This window comes from Setaria viridis, chromosome 9, assembly GCF_005286985.2.
Source record: "Setaria viridis chromosome 9, Setaria_viridis_v4.0, whole genome shotgun sequence".
NCBI classification, from domain to species: domain Eukaryota; kingdom Viridiplantae; phylum Streptophyta; class Magnoliopsida; order Poales; family Poaceae; genus Setaria; species Setaria viridis.
Window position 1 is genome coordinate 13,702,166 of NC_048271.2, and position 26,349 is coordinate 13,728,514.

Sequence of the window (26,349 nt, forward strand, 5' to 3'; positions counted from 1 at the left end):
CTGTATCGTCATGTCCTCCTACTACCACATCGCTTTCTCATGATCAGGGAAGGCATACCAATACATAACCCATTTTTTTCAATGATGAAAAAAATTAAAGAATAAAAATGTAGAAAAATGAGTTCATATCCTCATTATATTAGTCACAAATCTCTCAACCTAATCTTCTCAAAGCCTCCCTCACCTACTCCTCCAGCTATATATAAACCCCGCGCCTCCCCATTTCTCCTCAGCTCTACTCCAAGAGCGTTCTGTTCTACTACCACCGCGCCGCTATCTAAAACCCCAAACGAAAAGGAGAAACAAAAAAAAGGTGTCGCCGATCATGGCGGTGGCCGTGCCCAAGATCGCCATGGAGTGGCTCCAGGACCCTCTGAGCTGGGCGTTGCTGGCCTTGGTGGCCTTCGTGCTCCTGCAGCTCCGGCGGCGAGGCAAGGGGCCGCTGCCGCCGGGCCCGAAGCCCCTGCCGATCATCGGGAACATGACGATGATGGACCAGCTGACCCACCGCGGCCTGGCGGCGCTGGCCGAGCAGTACGGCGGGCTCCTCCACCTCCGGCTGGGCCGGCTGCACGCGTTCGCCGTGTCGACGCCGGAGTACGCGCGCGAGGTGCTGCAGGTGCAGGACGGCGCGTTCTCGAACCGGCCGGCGACCATCGCCATCGCGTACCTGACCTACGACCGCGCCGACATGGCGTTCGCGCACTACGGGCCCTTCTGGCGCCAGATGCGCAAGCTGTGCGTGATGAAGCTCTTCAGCCGGCGGCGCGCCGAGACGTGGGTGGCCGTGCGCGACGAGGCGGCGGCGCTGGTCCGCGCCGTGGCGTCCAGCGGCGGCGAGGCCGTGAACCTGGGCGAGCTCATCTTCAACCTCACCAAGAACGTCATCTTCCGCGCCGCGTTCGGCACCCGCGACGGCGGGGGCCAGGACGAGTTCATCGCCATCCTCCAGGAGTTCTCCAAGCTCTTCGGGGCATTCAACATCGGTGACTTCATCCCCTGGCTGAGCTGGATGGACCCGCAGGGCATCAACCGCCGCCTCCGCGCCGCCCGCGCCGCGCTGGACCGCTTCATCGACAAGATCATCGACGAGCACATGAAGCGGGGGAAGAGCCCCGACGACGCCGACGCCGACATGGTGGACGACATGCTCGCCTTCCTCGCCGAGGCCAAGCCGGCCAACAAGTCCGCCGCCGGCGGCGACGTGGACGACCTGCAGAGCACGCTCCGCCTCACCCGGGACAACATCAAGGCAATCATCATGGTACGTAGTATACTCGTCCTCTGACCCGCTGTCACACTAATCACGGTCATTAATTCAATCGGTATTGAACGTGCTCGAGATCCTGAATCCTGAGGTGTGTGTAGGGCATGAAAACGATAACAACGTGTTCCGCGACTAGCGAGCACACTAACAACCTGTACTCCTGTAGGACAGTTAACCTGTAGGACAGTTGGTCCTATCATGAAAAATAAGTCCTTCTGAATTCAGCATACAGATTATTTTGGGAGCTATGCCATCCATAAGATCCGATTAGGAGAAGCAGCTCCACTTACACTTGTGACCCCATAGCCTATCTTAACCACTCATTTCTCTTTTGTAATATTCATCCAACCAGTGAATCTTACACCTATCCGTAATTCTCTTATCGATCTACTATGATTCATCTCATCGCTTGATTCCGAATAGCATTAGTGGGACCTACATATATACAGTAGGTGTGATCTCCATCCATCATGCTAATATATACATATAGAGTGTACTTATAAGAGGCCCATGCAGGATCCAGGCTAGATTTTTGGCAGTGAATTATAGGTGTTGATCGATTGCCAGACCATGCATGCCAAGAAACAGCAAATATGCAATCTACCTACCAGGGTAACCGATTTACTACCATTTAAAAAAAATTATATTACGACATGAGAGACGCGTTGACTTTTAGGACATGTTTGAACTTTGGGCCACTACTACTAGTACTGTATTACTCCTACATAGTCTTTTTTGTCATATATTAGGCAATGTTTGGCAAAGATGTATAGAAGTCTAGATGTAAAGTGACAAAAATACGGCGAGTCATGATTGTGGCTCACCCGCCCGAGAAATCGTGACGAACCTGTGCCTATCCGGATCTAGCATGCCATTGTTTAACAACGTGCCAAGCATGCCATTTGTTTAACAACGTGCCAAGCATGCCCTTGCACTCACCTACCGGTCCCACCGCATCATCGAAGCACCAATATATCCAGTGACATAGCATTGCCGGCCAGCTAGAACATGTCTTGTTTCTGTATGGAATATACCAATCCAGCTTTTGAAAATTTGAAAACAAGCCAAAGACATCTTTGTTCATCAGTTTCATTCGCTGTTTGGTTCTGAGCTCGCTTGAAACAACAACTAGATAGCTTGGGCAAGCAAAGCTCGATCACGACGTGTTCCCCCTTCTCGATGCCGATGCTATATAGTATTCCGAACGAACCATCTCTTTTTCTTTCAGAATATTTTCTTTCGTGTTGTGGGAACGCAAATACGTAGCCACGTAGGTGGACCGGCACCGATAGCTAGCCGCTTTTCTGTCACTTTCATCGAAGTATACGTGTATAACCTTTTTGTGAGGAATAACCGCATAAATATATGGTTTGACAATTTTGAATGGCTCATGCATGATGCATGAATTATTATTAATTCTTCCGTCTAGTTTGCTTTTTTAAAAAACGTTGTCCAAGTCTAAACAGTGACAGCCTCAAGTCATAGCATGTGTACCATATGTGTATTCCTAGTACTTTTCTATAAAAAAGATGGTGATACTTGTCGCAAGCACAAGTTTGAACCGGACACCTTTCTGTGCCTACTGCTTCAAACCCATACTATGATTCCTCTTCAGCGCTGTGGAAAAATCAACACGAAAGCTTCCAAGCAAGAGCCAACCATTGGAGACTATCCATGTCACTTTTTGGACGCATCTTTTTATAACCTTGTTACACACGGAGTATGTTAGATTAGCTTTGGTCACCTTGATGCGTGTCGCCTTCCAAAGTAAAACGCATCTAGCCATCTATCATGGCCTGACAGCTGCAACCGCTCCCCTATCTTGCTAGCACCAATCGCTCTGTTTCCTTAAGGTCAAAGGTAAAATAATAGTGTTGCAGGTGTGCAGACGTAAATTAACCACCAATAAGAGTAGAAAAAACCATCACGGCTTTGTAACTTTTGATCCTGTGTGCAATTGTGTATCTGGTAAGTTTCCATCATTAAGTCTGATATGATGGATATATATCATCAAAATATGATAGTTCATCATCATTATGATTACATTAATTTTTGATGGTATATTTTAACGAAAGACGCGAATAGGAAATCGTCACGAACAAATCCCACTAAATAGAGTAGTACTCCCTCTATTCTTAAATATGATGTTTAATTTAGGACAACCTGTATATCATTATATTTAAAGAGATCGAGGTAGTATTGTGTTATAGTACGTACTAAGACGTTGTAATTGTTATTCGATCAACCATGTTATTTTGAATTCGTCTGAAAAGTGTTCTCTCTTTACCTGCTGCTGCTGCAAACATTATACTATGCCAAATTAATATAATGATGTGATGTGACGTGGGTGTTCATGGCGGATGGTGGATGCAGGACGTGATGTTTGGCGGGACGGAGACGGTGGCTTCGGCGATCGAGTGGGCGATGGCGGAGATGATGCACAGCCCGGACGACCTCCGGCGCCTGCAGCAGGAGCTCGCCGACGTGGTTGGCTACGACCGGAACGTGAGCGAGTCGGACCTCGACAAGCTCCCCTTCCTCCGGTGCGTCATCAAGGAGACGCTCCGGCTGCACCCGCCGATCCCGCTGCTCCTCCACGAGACCGCCGAGGACTGCGTCGTCGGCGGCTACTCCGTGCCCAAGGGCTCCCGCGTCATGATCAACGTCTGGGCCATCGGCCGCGACCGCGGCTCGTGGAAGGACGCCGACGTCTTCCGGCCGTCGCGGTTCGCGCCGGAGGGCGAAGCCGCCGGGCTCGACTTCAAGGGCGGCTGCTTCGAGTTCCTGCCCTTCGGGTCCGGCCGCCGCTCCTGCCCCGGGATGGCGCTGGGCCTCTACGCGCTGGAGCTCGCCGTGGCGCAGCTCGCGCACGGCTTCAGCTGGTCGCTGCCCGACGGCATGAAGCCCTCGGAGCTCGACATGGGCGACATCTTCGGGCTCACCGCGCCGCGCGCCACGAGGCTCTACGCCGTGCCCACGCCCCGGCTCAACTGCCCCCTCTACTGACAGGCGTAGCGTGTGTGTACGCGGCAACTGTGGTTAGCATGCATGCGTGCGTATATGCTGTTGCTGATCCCGGCCGGGGAGGAGTCTGGTGGCTTTTTTGTGTTTTTTTCCTTTCTCGTTATAAAACCATCATACCTGGTACTGTAGGGCAATAAGGGAATTCTTGCTCATGGATAGCCGCTGCATGCCTAGTGTGTATAAGGAAGTAAGGATCGAAGTGCGGCCATAAGAACTCAAATTGTATAAAAAGAATGCTGGGCAGCTGTTCGTGGATTTTCATGTAAAACTTAATTAGTGCTTATTTCTTTGTCCCCTTTTGTCCACATACAAAATTTTGTCCCCATTTTTCTTATATTAGTCCGTGCATGCTATATATATATGAACATCTGAGGTGGTTTGTTTTTTTTTCTTTTGTGAAACAGAGTTTGACAATCGTCCAATGAACACGCGCGCGCACTATTCATCACAAGCGTCTCAATTAGCTGTAAATGAGAGCACCTGTACGTACCAAGTAGGAGATTTAAACCCGAATCGATCAGCAGGTTCTACCATAAGAAAGCTTCCCAATACGTACTAACTACTAAATCTGGCAATTTTGAGAAAGCCATGTCGTCGTCATGCTAACGTCAATCACTAGCTAGTATACAAGCACAAACATGCGAGGAAGTTGGAAATCTATGCTAGCTAATGGTTGGCCCTCTTTTCCACTAGATTGGATCGAACATTATTTCTCCGGTGTTATTCACTTGCTGCTCACCAAAAAAGGAACCTTTGATGTCAAACTTTCTATCTGAGTAGATTGGTGTTACACAGTTACACCTAATTTAGCTTTTCAGTCAAGCTTGTCATTGTGCAGTTGCACTAGTTTAGAGGTAGGGGAAACAACCGGTCTAACCATGCACAGCTCAAAGTAGCAGCATATGATTTTGACAACCAAACGCAGATATTGGCCGCGATGAACAACAACGGAATTGTTGTCTATTTATTTGTCTGCTTAGTACTTACTTTTTGCTGGTGCATGCAGCAACCTTTTTCCCATCTGTCTATTTTCGCAAGATTTGGAAGGAATGGCCCATGGACACACACGACAACAATTCTCAAACAAGAAAAGACCAAATTCGCTGCGCTCTGATGTGTGCGTGCGTGCGTGCAGCACATTTTCGGCTAAAAAGTTGCACAAGTTTAACCCTTCGTCCCTTCCTGTACCATTCAGTCGTTCCAAGCTGAATGGTTCTTCAAATAAGGTTTCATCATCCATAAGCGGCCCACTGCTATTCTTTTTCAAGTTTTGTTTTTGCGGGTCATGCAGATGCTCTTAAATATTCACTCATCCATTATAGGGCTTGGTTGAGAAGGTGGTCAGAGTAGCTGAACCAAAATACGTACGGATCGAGGTGATTCAACCAACATTATCTGTTTACGAAATGGATATAACCGTGACACTCCTAATTATCCTCTGCAGCACAAGACCATTAATCAAGTCTTGACTCAGGAGGACATGTAGAAAATATCACTATCAACATGTATAACTCGATCAGATATCTATAGCGACGTAGTAGAAGACTAGAACTAGGCTGCACACCAATAGCTTTCATAGTCTTTACATGAATCATGCCATTACCTAGTGGTTAGTTTCTTGAAAAAAAGATTAGTTAGTGCTTGCTGCTATATGTAACTTTTGACTAATGCACCTCATTATCATCCTCATTTAGCATGGAATGATGAAAAAAATAGTGGAAATGGTGAAAAAAAAACTTAGCATGATTGATATATGTGGGGGTAAGCTAGGTGATGACAATAGAGGTGATCCAACCATAACGAAAGGCGATGCTCATGCATACCCCCTCAAAGATTATATTCCAAGAAAGTGCAGTGGGTGCTGAGGAGATTGATCGAAGTAAGTGATGATGATCAGCAACAACATGGCTTCCTTCAATTCAAATTGAGTGGTAGAATTGAAGATAAGAACGTTCCGTCCCATTTTGTGCAAACTGCAAAGATGGTGATGCGTGAGGTGATGATTTCGTCAGGATCAATCATCGACATCACAGAGCAGAGATTAGAAAGGGACTGTCTCTTAATAATATGCGCATCGCTCTCAAATCTCCATTGTCGCCGGGAAAAATTGCAGCATATCCCTTCTAGTTTCATAAACCAACAACTCCACCAATAACTAACTAGCTAAACGTTAATAATGACACATTAACTAAGTAAACTAACTAGTTTTAAAATTTTGGATGCCCTAAAGTCATCAAAATGATGAGACTAGCTATGTTAAGAGGAGATTCGTTAAACAAGATTGAACACTGCTCTTATCAATTTATTATGGACTGGACCCAAATTGGTAATCTTTCTATACGTCCTATGAGCTAGATAAAACTGCTGAACTCCTGATAGTGTAGCAGATAAAAGTACAGATAAATATGCGTATAACGTAGCAGCATCATAAATATATTTTTTCAGTGTAAAAAGGAATCGATTGGAAACTGAGAAACCCTCCCAGTTGTGTTGGAATCAGGACTAGATAGTAGGATTCAAGGGAACGAAAGTTGTTGAGCTTTCAAGTTGTGCTTAATTAAGTACGAGTGGGTCGTCTATTTTTCTTTGATAGCATATACAAACACCAAGCTGCTAGGTGAACGAACTGGATGGTGAATGAAAAGCTCATTACGAACTGGCATCAAATTGTTGTGTGAGCTGGGACAGTTTTTTTTTACTCCTATAGGCCATTTCATAGACTCAAAACTCATACAGATGAACACAGATCCAGATGTTAAATGAAAATGAACCTTGCGACCTAGAACCTGCTAGCTAGGTACCAACTTGCATTGCGTCCCTAATTTTGAGGCATAAAAAAGCATTTTAATTTTTCATAGTAAAGAACCAAAGATGTACTCCCTCCGTTACTCATTCCAACTTCTTTGGAAAGTCAAAGCATCCCAAGTTTGATTAAATTTATACAATAAAATACTACATGATACCAAATAAGTACCATTAGTTTCTTCATTAAATATATTTTCATAGTATATCTATTCGGTGCCATCAACCTTTGTGGTCCTTCCTATAATTTTAATCAAACATAAAATGGTTTGACAAGAAAGTTGAAATGACTTATAATTTGGAACGAAGAGAGTAGTAGGTAACTCAATGGAGTGGACTGATATTTTATTGTAGATAGATGCTGATGAGCTGATGTTTGCCGAGGTGGACATACATTAACCGGCTGAAAGGGAAGGTCAATCAGCTGGGAGCCGCCGACGACGTTAGTGATATGGTTGGTTCGGTCACCGGCCGCGATGTGACGGCGTTCTGGTGGAGCTCATCGGCCGGTTACCCCGGAACCCCAGGCCCCACGAGATCGCCGTCGCCGTCGCCGTCGCCGTAGCCATCGGAGTGCTCAGTGCGTGGTCCATACGTGTGGCTGCCGCACCCGCGACGTCACTCGCTGGGATCTGCCGGGGCCGAACTGTGTGAGGCTCAGTTTCAAAAAAAAAAAAGGAGATATTGTGTGAGGTGCCACAGTGCCAGTTTGTCTTTTCTCTGATCTCTGAAAGTAACATAGACTACTTTCCTTTTGGGAAAGAAAAGTATGGGGTTCTTTCTTCCCTTCGCCTTGTGACTGAAGTTAAACTTTAATGGTACTACTACTGGCGTGCGTGCAGTTCGGTATAGCTGGGATTGGATGTGACGGCGAGATCTGCTCCCAAGTCGAGTTCCTCTCGCTCGTCTGTACTCAGCGGAAGCGACGACGGAGTGTTCAGTGAAGCTATATGGCTCGTGGCCGGACACGTTCCCTTGCTCTGGTACACTGGTAGTGATGATCTTCCATCCAACCCCTTTTATCCCAGTTAATATTAGACCCGTGACATCCCGGTTAATATTAGACCCGTGACAAAAGTAGCTTTAGTCCCGAGTCAAAAATGTACCCCCGAAGACCACCGCGGAGGGAGACCTTTAGTTCCGGTTGGTGTTTGTTGTAAACACCAACCAGGACTAAAGATCCCCAGATCCCCTTCTAGTCCCGGTTAAAATGGCTAGAAATATCGCAGCGGGGCCTAACCCTTTTGTCCCGGTTGGAAATTCCAACCAGGACAAAAGAGGGAGCTAAAGACCCCTGCAAGTCTTTGAAGTTGTCTAGGAGATGGCTTAAGCCGACCCTAACCATCATGGCCTCTCTGCGCGGTTGTGCTATGGTGGACTTCAGGAGCTAGTTGTGATCATCAATGGTATATACTCAGAGGTGATGATCTAAATACATCTATTACATGAGCAATGCTCTTCATGTCATCCGATCTTTAGCGACTCAATGCCTCTTTTTATACTCTTCTATCTATCGTGAATATGCCTGTTCCTTAGTCTAATTCATGGTTAGACTGCATAGCTTGCTTTATGTGATCATGGTGATTAGATCTAGTGAGTTGATCCTTAATGATAGCTAGACATGTTCATCTATGTTCGTACCCTTAAACTACCTGCGCTGATAGTGGGGATCGTGACGGGATCTGCTTCCATGTAAGGTGGGGATTTTCAGGAGGTTGACCGGAGGTAGTAGTTTAAAGAATGCTTTGGATAAGATGCATGTTGTGCTTGATTATTAACTAGAACTATAACTAGAAGACGATAGGCTCTTGCTACCCTTGGTGGTGTTATCATATATATCTGTGGATGAGATCTACTTTTACTCATGCTATTAATCTTTACATCAAGTTTGCTATTATATGCAATCTATGCTTGATTAGATTCGTTGAGCTAGATAGAGAACCCTAGTCAGTTCGTTATCGATCCACGAATGGATAAACCTTGGATGGAATACTCTAAGGGAAAAACTACAATGATCCGTGCGCTTGCGGTTCATGAACTCGCGTGCTAACTGCTGTCAACACATACTAATGCATATTAAGTCTATCCTGGATTTATCAAATACATGATAATATACAGGTTCATCCCGGCTAAAAATGGGATCCCGAAAAATGGGCAGGATAGACCCTCTCCCGCTTCCCGTCCCGTTTCCAGATTTGTGTGTAAATACGGAAACGGCGGGTGAAATGTAGAAAATGGGATTGGACGGTGCAGGATTTAGCCCATCCGCCCTACATGGATAAATAACTGGATAGAATGATACTGAGGGAATAAATCGTAGGTTCAGATGGAAATTCGTAAAATTTTGTAGCATACAAGCTAACTCATCAAAATTTCCATGGCACCAAGCAATTTGGCTCTTGTTTGACCGCTGATTAGGACCAGGAGTGTGGGAACGGACAAGCAGATTTGGTTGGTGGCCTGGTGGGTGTGGGACAACGATCCCGTTTGAACAGTCGAACATCTTTGGACGCTACTTCCAAAACTTCTCCTGCTGCCACGATTGTCGATTGATGCAAGTGCAGCAGCCAGAACTATCACTCGAGTGTTTTTTTTTTTTGAGATTGAGTTTTTTTTCTTGGCTTCTGAACCGTACTTATCTGGCCCATAAGCGCGGTTTGATGGATTGATTATTCCACGAGCGGGCCAGGCCGAAGGCAGCCCAACCAAGGATGACCATATGCAGCCCACATTTCTTAGGGCTGAACAGTCGTAGAGGGCCGAATTCCCGGCGTCCTTAAGTGCAGCACAAAATATGTCGCTGGGCTGAGCCCGTGGATCGCCCGCGCATTCTTTGTCCATTCTGCGACTGCAGGGGGCCCACGGGCACCGAAACCGCGCGGCGCCCGTGTCAACCCAACCGGAGAGGCGGAGAGGATTTACCACGGACGAAGACGACGACGACACACAGGGTGGATCGATCGCCCGCGCGCGCCACGTCTCCTGCCGAACCGAGCAGCCAGCCACCCACCAACAGCCCCGGCCGCCCGCGCGCACCGGCGATCGGGTCCCCCACCGGTCTGTGGCGATGGCCGCGTCGTCGACGCTGGGCCAGACGCAGCGGTACGCGGCGGGGGCGCTCCTGGCGCTCGCGCTCCGCCAGGCGCAGACCCACCAGACCGTCCTCCTCGGCTCCCACGGCCTCGACGACGAGCAGCCCCACCCCGACCCGGCCTCAGCCGTCGAGCCCGACGCCCGCGACCTCTGGACCCACGAGTCCCGCGGCCTCCTCCGACCCGTCCTCAGGTGATGATCCGACGATCATGGCTTCTCCATTCCACAATTAATGCGTGCTCGAATGCTGGCATTCTCATCTATTTCTTGTAGGTTTCTTGAGATCGACCCCAAGGCCTGGGCCGGAGTGGAGAAGACGGCCGCGTCCTCCGATCCCAAGCACCACATTGGCGCCGTACGCACCCAACGAAACGCATGCCAAATAAAAGATTCCGTCTTGAATTCACCTCGAACACAATTGCATATCTTAGAACCATGCGTCCTCTTGCCGTGGGTGCAGTTTCTTCGTAAGGTCGTCGAGGACGAAGACGACGACGAGAAGGCCCGGTCCGAGAGGTCCGACCAGGAGCTGGCGCTCGCCAAGGCCGTCGACGCGATGGCAATGGGCCTGGAGAGCAGCATCGTCGAGTCAGCGGCCGAGGCGCTCAAACCGGGGAGCTGCGGCCCCGACGACGACCCGGCGTCGACGCGCGCCAAGGACTACCGGAAGATGGCGGTTCTGTACATGCTCCTCTCGGCGTGCGTCGCCGACGTGAACATGGCCGAGGAGGGCATGGGGTCCCCTCGCGTCACCAAGGGCTACGACGCCCGCCACCGCGTCGCGCTGCGGCTGCTCGCCACGTGGCTCGACGTCAAGTGGAACAAGATGGTCAGTCCTTTCACCTTTGCACCATGCAAGATAACAATGTTGCATCCCGTCGAGTACGGCTTTGTGATCATCGGACATCTTGATACATTGTAGGAAGCTGTCGAGATAATGGTTGCTTGCTCTGCTATGGCTGCAGCAAAGGAGGAAGAGCAGTCACGTGAGAATTCGTCGCCGAGCAGCAGATGGGAGAACTGGAAGCGCGGCGGGATCATCGGCGCAGCCGCGCTGACAGGAGGAACATTGATGGCTATATCTGGGGGTATGAATTCACATGAAGTCCTAGGAACCATTTGAAATGTTAGATATTGATCGGTTTTGTACTGATCTATGTGCTCAAATCTGATGACTTTTCCTGCTAATCCGACAGGTTTAGCAGCTCCAGCGATTGCTGCAGGGTTCACTGCTCTAGTTCCAACGTTGCATACACTTGTACCTGTAATCGGAGCTAGCGGTTTTGCTGCTATAGCTACTGCTGCTGGGCACACTGCTGGCTCTGTAGCGGTTGCAGCATCGTTTGGAGGTGAGCATGAATGTTGTCTTAGACTCTTAGTACCATAATTCTGGCGATACTTGCTCATTTCACATTATGTTCTCTTGATTCTTACCCCCTAGATTAGGTACCACTTACTGATTAGTGATTAGTGAAAATATAGTAGTACTACTAGTGATTCGGTTCAATTTAGGAATGTAGTGAATAAACATGTTGCTTATTTCCGCTTATTGAACTGGCATTAATTCAGAAGGTTTTTTATCATGAGTGGCAATTAATCATCATCTTAATTTTGAAATCAGCTGCTGGAGCTGGGTTGACTGGGACCAAAATGGCCAAAAGAATTGGGAATGTTAAAGAATTTGAGTTCAAGACCATCGGCGAGAACCATAACCAGGGTGTGAGTTTTTGGTCTACTTCTATGTGCATGACTTGCTTGATGCTCAAATGGTCTAAGAGGGCATATAGCAAGACATCTCTATTGTCTTTTATGACAAAATATGAGTGAAGTTTATTATCAGATATTCATGGATGATTTTGTTGTTCCAGCGCCTAGCAGTTGGCATCTTTGTTTCTGGATTTGCTTTTACGGAGGAAGATTATTCGAAGCCATGGGAAGGATGGAAAACTAACTTAGAGAGGTACCTATTTCTTATGTAGTTTCATATTACATAAGTAAAAAAACATGGCTGAACATAACGCATTTTGAACAAATAAAGAGTCCAGATAACATGGATCGAGGTGAGCATCTCATGGTTATTATATCTGTGAAAAGCTGCTTGCAATGCATAGTTATTTTGAAGATCTCCTTGCATAACTAGAGGATAGAATAGATGAAATTTTTATTGATATTGGCAGGTACGTTCTGCAGTGGGAGTCCAAGCATGTAATTGCCCTCAGCACGGCAATACAGGATTGGCTAGCGTCAAGTAATTTTCACTTGAACACATAACTTAAATTGCATTTAACCATTATATTAAAACAATCTGGTAATCACTGCAGGAGTTGCACTGGAGTTGATAAGGGAAGGTGCAATGCAGACTGTGTTAAGTGGTATCATTTCAGCATTTGCATGGCCTGCTACCTTGGTATCTGCTGCAGAATTTATCGACAGCAAATGGACCGTGGCTATTGACAGGTGCCACTTTGAACTCTAATTGGCCAGCATTTTCTGATTATCATTTTAGTGTTCTTCCTCTTTTATATACGAAGTAAATTGTTGAGCTGTGTCTGAATGCCATTATATTTTAACTCAAGAGCACTATGAAATTTTGATTGTTTCTTAAATTTAGCCCCGTATAATGGAATGCCTGTAATGTGCAAAGTTCAATTGATATATCTAGTTCATGTTTCAGCTTGATTAATCTGGTATGTGCATCCAGGTCAGATAAAGCTGCGAAAATGCTTGCTGATGTTCTGCTCAAAGGATTGCAAGGAAGCAGGTTCTTGTGCCCACAATGTACTTTCTTCAGTAAACCAATTTTGCTGCTCCCATGGAGCTAATATTCCCACCGCTACCAAAACCATTCCAGGCCTGTCACTCTGGTCGGGTTTTCGCTAGGAGCACGTGTTGTGTTCAAGTGCTTGCAGGAGTTAGCGCACATGGGAAATAATGGTACCTGTAAATGCCTGCACGTTGCTTTCTGTTTTAGGAACATTGCAAGTCAGTTTATAGCTTGCTCTGCTGACATGTTTGCGATGGACAGAGGGTATAGTTGAGAGAGCTGTGCTCATAGGTGCTCCTGTTTCGGTTAAAGGTGAGATGTGGGAGCCTGCCAGGAAGGTACGACGAGTCTGAGCTTGTTTTCCATTCCAGTTCCTCCTCTGTGAATTCCGTTACGTGCTCCAAACAAGGCAGTGATTAAAGCTTCTTACTTGAGAAACCACCATTTCTGTCGATGTAAGATTGCTCCAGACGATGAGACGACCGTCTCAGTTCTTTCATTCTTTGCATGGCCTTGCCTCTTTGCAGATGGTTGCCGGCAGATTCGTGAACGTCTACTCCACAAACGACTGGATTCTCGGAATCACTTTTCGCGCCAGGTAAATCCCGTTCATGCTAGCCTTTCATGAGTCGTGACCGCTGTTGTAGTCTGTGCCGGCAATGACTGATGAACCGCTTCCTTGCAGCCTGCTCACGCAAGGTCTGGCTGGCATCCAGGCCGTGGATGTCCCTGGAGTAGAAAACGTGAGCGTCACTTAGGCATCCAACTGATCAACAAAACGTATTTCTTAATGCATCTGCTTACCTGAATTGACACATACAGGTTGATGTCACTGAGCTCGTCTTCGGGCACTCTTCCTACCTCTCGCTTGTCCAGCAAATTCTGGACCACCTTGAGCTGAACATCTACTACCCGGTGTTCTATCCCTGCACGCCCAGGACAAAATAACTGCAGGGATCGCGGTTCGTCGCTTATAGAATTGTAGTAAATAAAGGGATGATCTGTCAGAGGAATACGCATGAGATCGCTGTGCTAATGTGTTTTTACGACTTGTAGAAACAAATGGTGCTCGCTTGTTCTAGTGACTATTTTGCCGGGCACGGGGCAGTGTCTGCCCCTGCCTTAGCGTTCGTTGCGGGCTGCGGCGTTGGAGATCAAGGTAGAGAGAGGGTGGGTGGGTGGCCGCCGGCCGGGCGCGGGCGGCGTCGTGAGCCTGGCCGTATCGGCACGCGCGGTGTCACGGTGCGCAAGCCAGACGACATGGCGTGGCAAGGAGACTAGGCCGCGGCGCTCGACGTCTCCCCTGACTGCAGCAAAACCGTCGTCGCTGAGGCAGCCACGCGCAGAAGGTGCCGTGCGCCCTGACGAGGCGCTGCGATTTGTGAAGGTCGTGTCGCAGCAAGCAGTTCGTCGGCCAGTTGGTTGACACATCGACCGGCGGGCGGCGGCCCCTCTCCAGAAGCTGCTACTGCAAAACTATCGCCGCTGTACGCCTGTTCGGAGATCAGCAGCGCGGTGCCGTAGAATCAGCTAACACCTGCTCGCTTATGCTTTGGCCTCTGGCTGAGGATGAAACACATACTGGGATGCCAACCCCTCGGTTTAACTGAGCAGAATGATTCACCCTCCAAAAGCGGAGAACCTACCTCCACAGCCATATAAATCAGTGGCCCTGTAAGCTTGAGATGCTAGTTTAACAATATTCCTGCTCTGATGGATATATACTACTGGCAACTTTGGTGGTGCCAACATGGTTAATAAGCTCGCTCCTATACTGACTACGGGGTGATCATATGGGGCTATACAAAATTGTGACCACGACGACACAACTGCGCATCGTTTTGCCACCGCCGAGATCAACGGTGCTGGAACTGGCACTTGAAACCCTTCCAGCAGTTGCCATTCTGATAGTATTTGCAGACCCCCTTTTGGGGCTGCCCTCTCGACGATGATCTTGATGACCCTCCATTGCCATAATCATGACGATGGTCAGACCTCCGAGGGTTGTTTGAGCTGCCACGCCGGGATTCGCTGCCATGGGAGTGTCTGTCATGGTGGTGACTCCCCTGGCTGCCCCGACCGGCATTGCCAGAGGATGAATGCCAGCTCCTGTTGCTTCCTATAGCCTCTCCCCAGCCACCGTTCTTGTCGTTGCTTCCCTGCCTCTTTGATGCTTCCCTAGAGTTTCCTAGAGCTTCTTCCCAGACAGAAGTACTCTTGTCGCCATTTCCCTGTCTCTTTGGGACTTCCAAAGAGTGCCTCCCAGTTGGTGTCGTCGCTTGGTGACTTGACGATTTACGGTTTTCGCTGGCACCAGATGTCGAATTAACCTTTGATCTCTCACGACCTGACCAATGCAAACCTGAAGATTTTCTGGTACCCTCGGGAGACGAACTTGTTCGTTGCCAGCCATCACCTTTTGCACACCCCTCTGTAGAAGAACCTGAGGGTTGCCAACCTGAAGCTTTTGTGCTTCCCTGAGTGAAAGAAGCTGACCGTTGCCAACCTGAAGCTTTTCTGCCTCCCTCTGGTGAAGTACTTGATCGGTGCCATGCAGCTTTTGCACTGCCCTCTGTAGAAGAACCTGGTGCTTGCCAACCTGAGGCTTTTCTGCTCCCATCTGGAGATGAACTTGACCTCTGCCAACCTGAAGCTTTTGCACTCCCTTGAGTAGAAGGACATGATGGTTGCGAACCTGAATCATTAGTAACCCCCTCAAGCGATAAGGCTGGCGGTCTCCAACCTGAAGCTTTTGCGCTCCCCTCTAGAGATGACCCTGAGGGTTGCCAGCCTGAAGCTTTTGTGCTCCCATCTAGAGATGGACCTGAGGCAGCACTTGGTTTTGGTTTTACCTGAAAGTATCAGAAGCACTATGTTCTTAGTTAAAACATATTAAGATTTTTCTCCAGTCAAAAGACGAATCAAGTTGGAAGCTTACTCCAGTTAGATATTTGAAATAGCATTACCTCTTCTGGTACTCCAGGACCTGTGGTGGCACTTGAATTTCCCTGTTCCATCTTTTTCTCCCCTTGTGTTGGTACTGTTTCAACAAAAGCACTATTTCCTTGAACTGCTATCACCTCCTCTATGATGCATGAAGTATCTTTTCCATCAGCTCCAAGACCTGTAGAAGATTTTGTAAGATCAAAAGTTGTTAAGGAAGCAAACATAGAAGATGGTAGGCATTTTTCTTAACCTGAGGAAGGCTGGAGAGCAGGTGTTGGTGAAGACATTGACCACATGTCATTACTAGGGTCATCTTGGACCCCCCATAGAGCAGAATCAACAGCTTCACCCTGATAGTAACTTGGCTCACCCCAAGGTGACAATGCAATAGGACTAGAGCATTGCGGTTGTTCTTCCTCAGCTGAAGCTGGCACAAAATTTTCTAAAGGCACGGCTTCACGTGTATTGTATTTTTCACAACTTTGTTCTGTTAATGATTCCAACACATCTGATACAGCAATCCCTTCAGCATCAGATACAGGATTAACCAGTTTGCTGTTTCTCTTTACTGTAGTCTCGTCAAACACATGCTTCATTTGGGTGATAGATTCCCTATCTCTTGAATTTCTTTTTTCTAGACATGATCTTTCCTTGAGTGATTGCAAGCTATCAATTTCACTAGCAGGTGGGCCAGATAGTTCAGATACAAAAGACATTGAAGAGTGGACACATGTCTTTGTAGCTAAATCTTCAGATGCTATTGATGTTGATCCTGATTGGTTCATGGAAGTCTCCTTCCTCTCCAGTTTTGGGGTTGGACTAGGATACTCGCACTCAACATCTTGAGGCTTCGAGGAAACCAATGGGCCAGTTTTAGGTTCAGGATGCTGATGAAATGGTGCATTCAACGCATCAGGTCGGCATGCTTTATGTTGATTCATGGTTGCCTCAGTCTCACTTGAATTTGGGTTAGATGTAGATGGAACTGGTTGGGGAAGGCATACAGGAGCACCTGACTGAATAGACACAGCAGAAGCAGAACTCGAATCTCTGTCTTCAACAGGATTTGTTGGAGAACAGCTCTCTGGCTTTACCAAAGCAACAGATAACTTAGGGTCATGGGCGCCAGTATTTATTGCTGAGCTCCAGTCGCGTTCCTGCTGGCTCATGGCTTTGAAATCCAGCAGACTTGAAGTGCTAGGAGAAGTTGCTGGGTCCCTCTCAGATTGTTGTGGAGTACGAACTGAGACTTTATGCGAATTACTCATAGAGTCAGTTTGCAATTGGTCCTTCATAGTACTGCCATCAGGATGCTGCTCCACATCACTCTTGCGACTATCAGTCATGGGCGCTATGGTTGGATTCCACATATCGCCATTGTCCCGACAACTGTTCCATTCACCAACCAGTTCTCTTGGGACCCTCACATCATGAGAGCTAGTTGGTACATCTGAACCTGCTGAAGATAGAATAGTTGACGAATAGCTAACGTGATGCTGGACCTGACCATGAAAAGTGTGAGCATCCTTCAGAGATCTCAACGGTAAAGTTGCGGCCAGAGGCTTTGGATCTTCTTTTGTAGGATCTGAACCCTCAGCAAACTGGCCAGATGATGTAGAAGAATACACCACGTTATAACCAATAGGGGAGGAAGAGTTATTTGCAACTAAATTTGAGTTGATTCTATCTTGCCCAGTGCTTACCCATATTGATTTATCACCAGATTGGACTGCTGAATGCGGAACGAAATCTGTCTGCTGTTTTTGGAGCACTTCAGCCAACAGAAGTGAGTTCTCCTCACTCTCAAATGTAAGCCATATTCTCAGGTCGCGTGGGAAAAAAGTTACCCACTTGGATAGCTGCGAAAGAGTAAATGGGCCCTGAACATTTCCCTTAGGATCCTTGTAGTGCCAGACTTTTTCTGGCTCGGTGTCATCTGATACAACTCCAAGCATTGCAGGCTCAACTGCAGTGTTGTTTAAATTAATGTTGCTTCCTGCTCCAGATTTATGGCCCACATCCTCTGTTGGCACACTACTTGTGTCACTGCTTCCATCCAGGCACTTTTGTGTATGATTTTCCACAGAATCCGATTTTGATCCTTTTCTTCCTAGATATGACCCATTCCTATTTATGGTCCAATCAACTGCATACAAAATCAACAAGCAAATTTGCAAAAGTTCAATATAACCAGAACACATCCTTACAGAATAGGAACAGTTCGGGTAGATTAGATTTAGTACCAGCTTTCTTATAATCCTGTTCTTCAGCAGATTCATAATTTGGAGCCATGCGGGGATCAACATGTACTTCAGGCACTTCATTAATCCTGCGGGCTTTTTCTTCAGGAGTGTCCAAAAGCTGCAACTTTTCTACACACTCTCTCAATGTATAATACAGTTAAGGATCACAAATTATGATCAAAAAGAGCATTTGTTCATGCCAATCATCATTGACGTAGGCAAAATCGAGCCTTAAGACACTTAAGGGCTAAGGCTATGAAATATATTACAAGACATACGGATCGTTTTGTTTCTTTGCTGAGGGGCTCGTCTCACCTCACTGTGCAAGGGGAGCAAGTATTTGGATCATGGGCGAGGTGTCTCAGGGCCTGTGCAGGCAAGGTTTTGCCTTGCTTTTGTGGGAGAGCCAGATTGGCTCGCCAGTGCTAGCAATGCGAGTCAAGCAAGCCAGGCGAGCGTACCAAACATGCCACAATCTTCTAGCAAGATTCTGACATCAAAACAATGTTAATCAAAAGAAGGCCGTAGCACAAAATCTTTGAGCTTTATCGGATGTATCATCTCAGTGCAATAACACATTAACCGTATTTGTCAAAAGCTGTTGTGATAACAAACCTTTAACAAACTCGAGTAGTCAAGAATATGCAAAGGTTGTACCTCAGAAGTCAGAATTCAAAGAGAATGACAAAATTGTATGTTCTTGACAAAGCTAGCGGTCAATAAGGCCCATTCAAATGTGCAAAAAGTGAAGGAAAAAGAAGGGAAATCCTAATGGAAGCAAGAAAATCGTTTCTGAAAATTCATTGCAGAACATTCTCAGATTATTATGAAACCTAAGGTACCTAGAAAACCCATTAAGGCATATTCTCAAAATGTTTTTCTGAAATTTTATTGCTGGAAATTTTCAGATTAGTATGAAAACGAGGTACTTAGCAAACCCATAAAAGCATATTCTCACAGAGGTTTTGCTGAAACTTTAATAAAGAATTTCAGATTAGTATGAAACCTAAGGTACCTAGCAAACCCACAAAAGCATATTCTCACAGAGGTTTTACTAAAACTTCAATAAAGAAAATTGTAAATTTCCATGTAAGTCTTGCTTGAATAATGTCCTAACAGAATCAATAATTTACCAAAATACCAAATAACAGTTGTCATGATGATATTAAAAGGTTGTCTCTGTCAAGCATGCACAACTAAGCATGCAATATGGTGAGAGAAAACTGAGAACTTGATACATTCAAAACAATTGGTCCACAGGAAGAAAGGGGCAGAAAGAAGTAAAAAAAAATAACAGTAGCACATTACTACAAGAAAAGGATATTCCTTTCGACGTCCAGTTTCACTAGCACGATCACGAAGATGGCTCAGCCTCTGTTTCTCGTTTTCCAACCACTGAAAAGAATTTAACAAAGCATGTCTGGTTACTCTGAAATAATCAAATTTCAGCATGCAGCCAATGTGCCATTGATAGATTTTGCTTACATCTTTAAATCGCAGAGATTGGAATATTTTAGCTTTCTCATAGATGTCCCCCTGAATTTATTAAAAAGCAAAGAGGATATATCAGACTACGTAAATTTGGTACACATGGGAATCAGATGTGTTATCATATATTGAATCACAGCAGTACCACTTTTAACCGGGTGGTTAGACCAAACTTCATACTCTGACGTAAGCGCTTGCATTCCTCCTACACAAGGGCATGCAAATCTACAGTTTAGAGAGAAGAAAGAACAAGAAACTATTCTACTGCAACATTAATAATGAGAATCAGAAATATTGCATTTTAATAGCTAGATAAATTGCGATGGCAAAAAAAGATAGTCCAGCATGTATATAATAGATGAGTAATAGATTCACTATGGGGCGATTCTAATTGTCAGCAACTTCTAAGGAATGCAAACAGTATACCACATCATTGTTAAGAAAACAAACATATATGATTCAAGAACAACATTGTGTACTTTATCAGATTGAAATGGAATAACTCAGATCAGATTTTGTACAACTGTTGTTTAAAAAAGCATGATACTCAACACAAAATGCTGATATTCCTGTGCTAGTATTAATTTTATTAAGATCCAAATCAGCTTCACCAGCACTTCTAACAAAAAAGAACAGTATATTTCTAAGTTGGAGTAATGATTTCCGTTGTTGAAGTACCCCTTAAAGGTCTAAATATACGGAATATCCTAAAAACCGTTACAAACTGTGAAGGCATTTATGATACTTTCTGTATCTAAAACAAACAAACTGCAAAGCTATCTATAAAACTGATCTTAAGGAATAAAACTGATTTGTGCAAAAAAGTATATACTGAATTAATTAGCCAACAAAAAGGTACCGACGTATAACAATATCAAAAATTCCAAATCAGTTATGTTCATTACAGTACTAGCCTACTAGGTATTCAGCATCTCCTTGCATCCTCAGCACAGATTTGTTTTCTTATTCTTTTTACCTCTGTGAAATCCTGATTAGAGATCGTATCCATTGTGATAACCTCCTTTTTATCCAAATTTGATATCTCGAGAGCATAATCTGTTGCCTTTTTACCAACACTGTATCGCTCAGCAACCTTATGTGTACCTGCATATAGAATCAAACCCTGGTTATATAAGAATTAAGCAGCTCAGGTCTGCACTCTGTAGTAGTAATCTTACCAAGAACTTTCACTAGACGGTACATATCTTGCTTGTTGCCAAGACCAGAAATTCTTATCCTCACAAAAGCACCAGCAATTTTGTCAGAGAATGCAGCAGCAGCATCAATAAGATCCTCCATCAAACTGCGACGCAAGTAAATTAAATTTATATTATGCATGTCAATGGCTGCATAATCCTCAAGATTAGTTGTCAGTTCTCTTTCAATCTTCTTATGAGCCTTCATCCTCTTATCAGAACATAATTTAGCCGTCAACTCATTATATCCTTCAGTGGCCGCTTCAGCACAATCTGAATCAATTGCTCTTTGACTATCTGCATTTAATGCTGGGGCCTGTTTCACAAGATAATGCGTCTCCAAAAGCTTTAACATCTCAAAATGACCGACACGCGGTTTTCTAAACAAATTGCTAAGCCTTGAATCACAGATAACTTGACTTTTTTTGCGAGGATCATGGAGATTATTTTGCTTTATATATTCAAGCAAAAGAGCCTGAACATCAGACTGGGAAATATAAGAACTATCACCATTTCTCATGTGCCCAATGAATTCCAATAGCTCAGCTGAAGCCCATTCTGTAACACCTGGCAAGGACATCCCTTCATTTTTTGATCCATTCGGTAAGCTTCCAGCACTGTTGATTGAGATTCCACACTTCCTTGCAGTAGTACCACTGTCTTTCTTGCGTTTCTGTCCTCTTTTCCCTGAAGAATTATTCCGTCTTCGTTTCCTTGAAGAGATGTCAAAACTAGCATCTTCGTCATCGTTTGCATCATATAAATCATCAGATGATTCCTCTTTCTCTCTCCTACAAGCAGTAGTAGGGACAGTCCAGTGGCTCTTGGCACTGATTAGCTCTTCCAATGTTAATAAATGTTTCCCTTTCACATCCAACCAATATAACTTGAAAAGATACTCCCAGCTATTTTTATCATCAAAATCAACACCAACCTGAAAAGGGTGTCATAAGATGATCAGCAGAACAATTTATGCAACTAAACCAAGGATCAAATTATTGCTTGTTCAAAGCGTTTATATCTCAAAAAAGTAGTACTGCTTGTTTCAGGCAGATTTCTGCCGAAAGTAAAAGAATACCTACAAATTTACTAGCCAATGCAGTCGTGTAATTTGTCTGGATCGGTGTCCATTTAGTTAAGGCACGAGTTCCTAAAAATTACTTAGTATCTAGTTCGTCCAAGTAAAAAAAAGGCCAAGATAATATGACATTTTGAGTTTTGAAGGTGATGTCAATATTTATTTTACTCCACATATATCCTTCATTCCTTCAAGCTAACACTAAATCTTTTTTTACAGTAAATTAAAACCCAGTAAGCCCACCCGTACCTGCAAATTAATGCTACTACAGTGCATATATTGAATAAGAAAAAGCTACCAACCACATATGCACAGAAGACCATAGCAGATTTGGAACCAATAAAATGTAAAAATGTCAGGAAAAGGCATGGTGTTTTATAGGACAATAGCGTAAAAGATGCAGTATGCCAAGCTTCTCGCAGTGGACTGGTTAGAGCGTTGAACCCCGGGAGTCATTGAAACTCCTGTCCTGACCCGCGTTCGAAGCACGACACCTTCTTAGAACAAAGCCCGTGTCGAGTTTTTCAAAAAAAAATATGCAGTATAATAAAGGATCTGAATGCAAAAGCATGTCCCACTAGCAGAGATCAGTATAAGAAATTAAATAACAGTGTATGTCATATCCTCTCATATCAACTGTCATGATCTGGATTCCAGCATGCGAACAACTTATGGACTGGCTGGCTGTCTTCGACACTTTGCAGTGCCAATTTATGACTTGGTGCCATGTCAGCTTGCTAGCCGAAAGTATCTATTAACCATACATCACAGTTTGAAGGCTAAATCGGATAAGTTAAAAGTACAAGGACCCAAATGAAGCTTAGAGTAAAGCTTGGTACCAATAGTGATATTTCCTCAATTTTTTTAACTTTTTCACTGAGAGTGGAATTCACTTTCTTTCCATACATATGTTTGTGTACAAAAACACTTCTGTTATTGAAGAAATGGAAAGCATAGGATTAAAAGTAGGGTACCTTTGCACCATCATCTTTGGATTCTATCAACAATATTGTACCATAACATGTATCACAGAAGCCCTTGTTCCCTCTGACACCAAAGAATTTGCCTTGTTTGATGCACGCTTTGCAGACGGAGTACGTGCAGGTATAGCACATGTATTGTACTGCCTTTTCGCAGCTGCTGCATATGTGCCAACCTGTCATGGGTAACATCAAGAAATAAGTGCATATGCGTACTGCCGTTTGAACTGTAACGATTTGTACAAGCACAATCCATCAATGTGCTCATAAAATCATCAAAACAAGATGATTTTGTTGTCAAGCTCCAACCCAGATACGATATAATGCCAAAAGAACGCATTCTTCACTCCACTCTCAATCCAAGTACAACAAATCCCTTTTGACTCCGGTTTTAAGCCGAATACAACTAGGGATGAAAACAGACGGACAAAATCCCGTTCCCTCCCGCCCGTTTTTCTATATTTATCCCATATTTTACCCTATATGAAAACGCGATGGTAAAGTCCAAAAACAGGACGGCAAACAGGATGGGGATAACCGGGAGCGGGACGGGATACAAGTGAGGGGGTATCCCGCCCGTATTTGCGGGATCCAGTTTTCAACCGGGATGAACCCATATTCATCCCGTTTTCAGTTTATACAGGATAGGCCCAATATCACAAATTCCAACCCTCAAGCCTCAGCAAATGGTCAGCCCAACAAGCCCAGAAGGCCTCGTCACACCTCGCCTACCCCTCCGGCCCTGCCCTGCTGCGCCTACGCCCGGGCATGAGACCCACGCTGCTATCCTTGACTCGCCGGTGCCCTAGGCAGGAGGCCCCCAAACTCTGAGCGGCTGAGGATGTCGCGCAGTGGAGCAAGAGGACAAAGGCCCACGCCTCCGTCCTCTATTAGCTTGTTGTTGGCCTGTTGCTAACCGCCTGGCTTGCTGTTGCTGCTAGTGCTAGAGGGCAAGTGCTAGCTGCTTGCTGTGGTTGGCGCTTGACCCTCCTGGTCACCTGGTGGCTGGTGCCACCGTGCTGCAAGACTGCACAATGCAGGAGCAGCACAATGCAAGACTCAAGTCAGGAAGTGCCCAGTACAATGCAGGAGTAGGACTGCTAGAGTGCTAGGTGTAGTAGCAGTAGTGTGTGCTATAGACTTGAGTCATGTTTTGGAACGTGTTGTCCCGGTGTATGATCCCGGTTCCCGGCCGTTTTTGTTATATTTCCGCCCGTATTTGATCATTTTCATATAACCGTGTATCCTGGTTCCCGTCCCGCTCCCGGTTGTCCCACTCCCGCTCCCGTTTTCGGTGAAAAATATGGTACGAGACATGGTTAAGGGGTTTTCCCTCCCGTTCCCGTCCGTTTTCATCGCTAAATACAACCCGCAACAAAGAATATTTCTGGAAAAGCTACACTGCTATTTTTTTCCCTCTTATGCCCATCTACACAGTAACATAAAATCATCTTCCAATTGCATGCTGGAGGTGGCTGAGATGGCAGGATTACCATAAATGGCTAATTTATTTAGTGTGGAAGTTTACACATTAATTACCATATGTGCCAGCTCGTGCATTTATTTCTTTCAAACACTTCCTATTTTTTCAACAGCAATCTTGACTTTGCATTATCTCAAACACCGTGGTATGTCAAAGTGCTACAACAACATCTACTTAAGCATTAATTTTGCAATACTGCTCAGTATCTCTCCAAGAAATGAGTCTATACTAAACACAGAGAAGCCGGAGTCCAAGAGAAGAGCTCACCGCAATCCCACTTGCCCCGAGACCGGAAGAAGGACGCGTCGCGCTTGATGCACGCGGGATGGTACACCTTGGGACAACCCCTACAGTCACAATTGACAACCCTATCAGCACGGGCAAACAAAGTCGAGCCTGCATTACCGTCCCGGGATACGTCACACGCGCACACACCTCCGGTCGCAGACCACGAGGTCGCCCCCGTCGAAGCAGATGAAGCACACCACCTCCTCGTCCTTCTTGTTCACGGGCTTCACCGGCGCGGGCGCCGCCGCCGGCGGCGGCGCGCCGTCCCTGTTCTTTGGCGGCCTCCCCCTCTTCCTCTTCACCGGCGCGGCGGCGGCCGCGGGCTGCTGCTGCTGGGGCGGGGCCGCCGCGGCGGGCCCCATGATCGACCCGAGGAACTGCTGGTCGTCGAAACCCCCCTCCGCGTGGCGAGGCGGCGACCGCTGCTCCACCTTGGGCCCCGCCGCCGCGGCCGGAGGCGGAGGCTGCGGGTGCAGGTGGGGAGCGGGGGCCGCCCAGCCGCGCGGGCGCCCCGGCGCGGGAGGCGGCGGCGGCGGGAGGCGGAGCTCGGGGGGCCAGTCGGCCTCACCGGGCGAGAGCACCTCCGCGCCCGGGGCCGTACCCCCGTCCATGGATCAGCACCCACCGGGCTAGACCAAAAACCCTAACCCTATCCCGGCCTCCTCCCTCGCCGTCGTCCTCTCTCGCGGCCTCTCCCCGTGAGGTGAGAGGAGCTCGGGTTGGTGTACGACTGCTAGCGCGTGACAGCGAGAGAGAGGGAGAGGGAGGGAATGAGGCGGAAGCTCGAAACGGGAAGGCGGGGCAGGGGAACAGGCGAGCTGGCGTAAAACGTGGGAGGGCTTTTCCCTTCCCAGTGAAAAATCGCCGCGATCTGGGTGGTTTCCGGGGGTCCTTTTGGGTCCGCCCGGGACGGGAGGGGACGGTGCGGTGCGTGCCAGCAGCGCCAGCGACCGGCGACGCGACGCAACAGGGGGGGGGGGGGGGGGGGGCGAGGCAGGCGCACGGGAGAGGGGAAAGGCGGGGGCGGGGCCGCGCCCTTTTCTGCCTCGACGCGGCGGTCGCGCTGGTCCCCCGCCGGTCCTTCGCTTTTCCTGCTCGGCTTGGCGGTTGGGCGGTGCGGAGACGGGGGGCGACCAGGGAGAGACGTGTGTGTGTGTGTTTGGGGGGGGGGGGGGGGGGGGGGGGGGGGGTTGTACTAGCAGTGGTCTAGTGGGGTTGGTCGCTGCAGTTATTGGCGGGCAGTGGGCCCCGAAGGCGGTGGCCGGGTGGGCTGGCCGTGACGGTGCGTGGCGACGTGGGTGCGCGCGCGGCTTTGACCTCTGCGCGGCGCGGTGCGGGAGCCGCGGAGGAGTTGGTCAGTTTGGCACTTCTTTGTTTTGGCCTCACACCGCGGTTCCCGGCGTGTTGCCGCGGCCGTTTTCCCTTTTCCCGGCTTCCGCGGGACGCGGGCGGCCGGGCGGGTGCCACGGCGCTCGCCTGCAACAATGCCGCCGTGTGCGTCGTCGTCGGCTCGTGGGGGCGTGAGCCTGCGCTCGCTTCGTCCGGCGGGTTCGTGCGTGCGCCGCGCGGCCCGGGCACGACGGCCATGATGGATCGATATCTAGCATACGGCGAACAGGCTTTGAATGTCGGGAGGCACGGAACGGAATGCCGATGCCCGTGCGCGTCGGCTCGTTTCGGGTTCGTGGCCGCGCTGC

At 47.1% G+C, this 26,349-nt stretch overlaps 3 protein-coding genes across 4 annotated transcripts; 2 read left to right on the forward strand and 1 right to left on the reverse strand.

The window, feature by feature from the left end:
• Window positions 1-221: 221 nt before the first annotated feature.
• On the forward strand, window positions 222-4,574 carry LOC117840528 (cytochrome P450 84A1). The gene is made up of 2 exons (XM_034721040.2): window positions 222-1,264; window positions 3,641-4,574. The coding sequence occupies exons 1-2, from the start codon at window positions 326-328 to the stop codon at window positions 4,271-4,273; spliced, it is 1,572 nt and encodes a 523-aa protein (XP_034576931.1). The 5' UTR covers window positions 222-325; the 3' UTR covers window positions 4,274-4,574.
• A 4,982-nt stretch (window positions 4,575-9,556) lies between these two features.
• Window positions 9,557-14,094, forward strand: LOC117841121 (uncharacterized). Its single transcript, XM_034721694.2, has 15 exons — window positions 9,557-10,378; window positions 10,460-10,541; window positions 10,647-11,015; window positions 11,109-11,274; window positions 11,383-11,535; window positions 11,808-11,905; window positions 12,055-12,146; window positions 12,364-12,434; window positions 12,508-12,643; window positions 12,888-12,947; window positions 13,038-13,120; window positions 13,212-13,288; window positions 13,478-13,548; window positions 13,636-13,693; window positions 13,773-14,094. Exons 1-15 carry the CDS (start codon window positions 10,161-10,163, stop codon window positions 13,896-13,898), a joined length of 1,860 nt encoding a protein of 619 aa, XP_034577585.1. The 5' UTR covers window positions 9,557-10,160; the 3' UTR covers window positions 13,899-14,094.
• A 475-nt stretch (window positions 14,095-14,569) lies between these two features.
• LOC117841120 (uncharacterized) lies at window positions 14,570-25,547 on the reverse strand. 2 transcript variants are annotated; one of them, XM_072291149.1, is made up of 13 exons: window positions 24,800-25,547; window positions 24,632-24,711; window positions 22,876-23,057; window positions 20,806-21,757; window positions 20,604-20,731; window positions 19,773-19,832; window positions 19,625-19,675; window positions 19,462-19,534; window positions 18,140-18,283; window positions 17,600-18,042; window positions 16,147-17,497; window positions 15,917-16,074; window positions 14,570-15,802 (listed from the first exon to the last, which is right to left on the reverse strand). In XM_072291149.1, the coding sequence occupies exons 1-13, from the start codon at window positions 25,261-25,263 to the stop codon at window positions 14,807-14,809; spliced, it is 5,082 nt and encodes a 1,693-aa protein (XP_072147250.1). In that variant the 5' UTR covers window positions 25,264-25,547; the 3' UTR covers window positions 14,570-14,806. The 2 variants fall into 2 exon arrangements, with proteins under 2 accessions (XP_072147250.1, XP_072147249.1); XM_072291148.1 differs by having other exon boundaries at window positions 16,147-18,042; window positions 24,800-25,546.
• Window positions 25,548-26,349: the final 802 nt, after the last annotated feature.

What these genes read in the sequence shown, in the direction of transcription:
- LOC117840528 (XM_034721040.2), top strand. Translation starts at nt 326, where the DNA reads ATGGCGGTGGCCGTGCCCAAGATCGCCATGGAGTGGCTCCAGGACCCT. An exon ending in ACATCAAGGCAATCATCATG is followed by an intron (nt 1,265 to 3,640) that starts GTACGTAGTATA and finishes TGGTGGATGCAG; the next exon opens with GACGTGATGTTTGGCGGGAC.
- LOC117841121 (XM_034721694.2), top strand. Translation starts at nt 10,161, where the DNA reads ATGGCCGCGTCGTCGACGCTGGGCCAGACGCAGCGGTACGCGGCGGGG. An exon ending in GCGAGAACCATAACCAGGGT is followed by an intron (nt 11,906 to 12,054) that starts GTGAGTTTTTGG and finishes TTGTTGTTCCAG; the next exon opens with CGCCTAGCAGTTGGCATCTT. An exon ending in TGGAAAACTAACTTAGAGAG is followed by an intron (nt 12,147 to 12,363) that starts GTACCTATTTCT and finishes TGATATTGGCAG; the next exon opens with GTACGTTCTGCAGTGGGAGT.
- LOC117841120 (XM_072291148.1), bottom strand. Translation starts at nt 25,263, where the DNA reads ATGGACGGGGGTACGGCCCCGGGCGCGGAGGTGCTCTCGCCCGGTGAG. An exon ending in CCAAAGATGATGGTGCAAAG is followed by an intron (nt 21,758 to 22,875) that starts GTACCCTACTTT and finishes CACCCTTTTCAG; the next exon opens with GTTGGTGTTGATTTTGATGA. An exon ending in CTAATCAGGATTTCACAGAG is followed by an intron (nt 19,833 to 20,603) that starts GTAAAAAGAATA and finishes GCCCTTGTGTAG; the next exon opens with GAGGAATGCAAGCGCTTACG.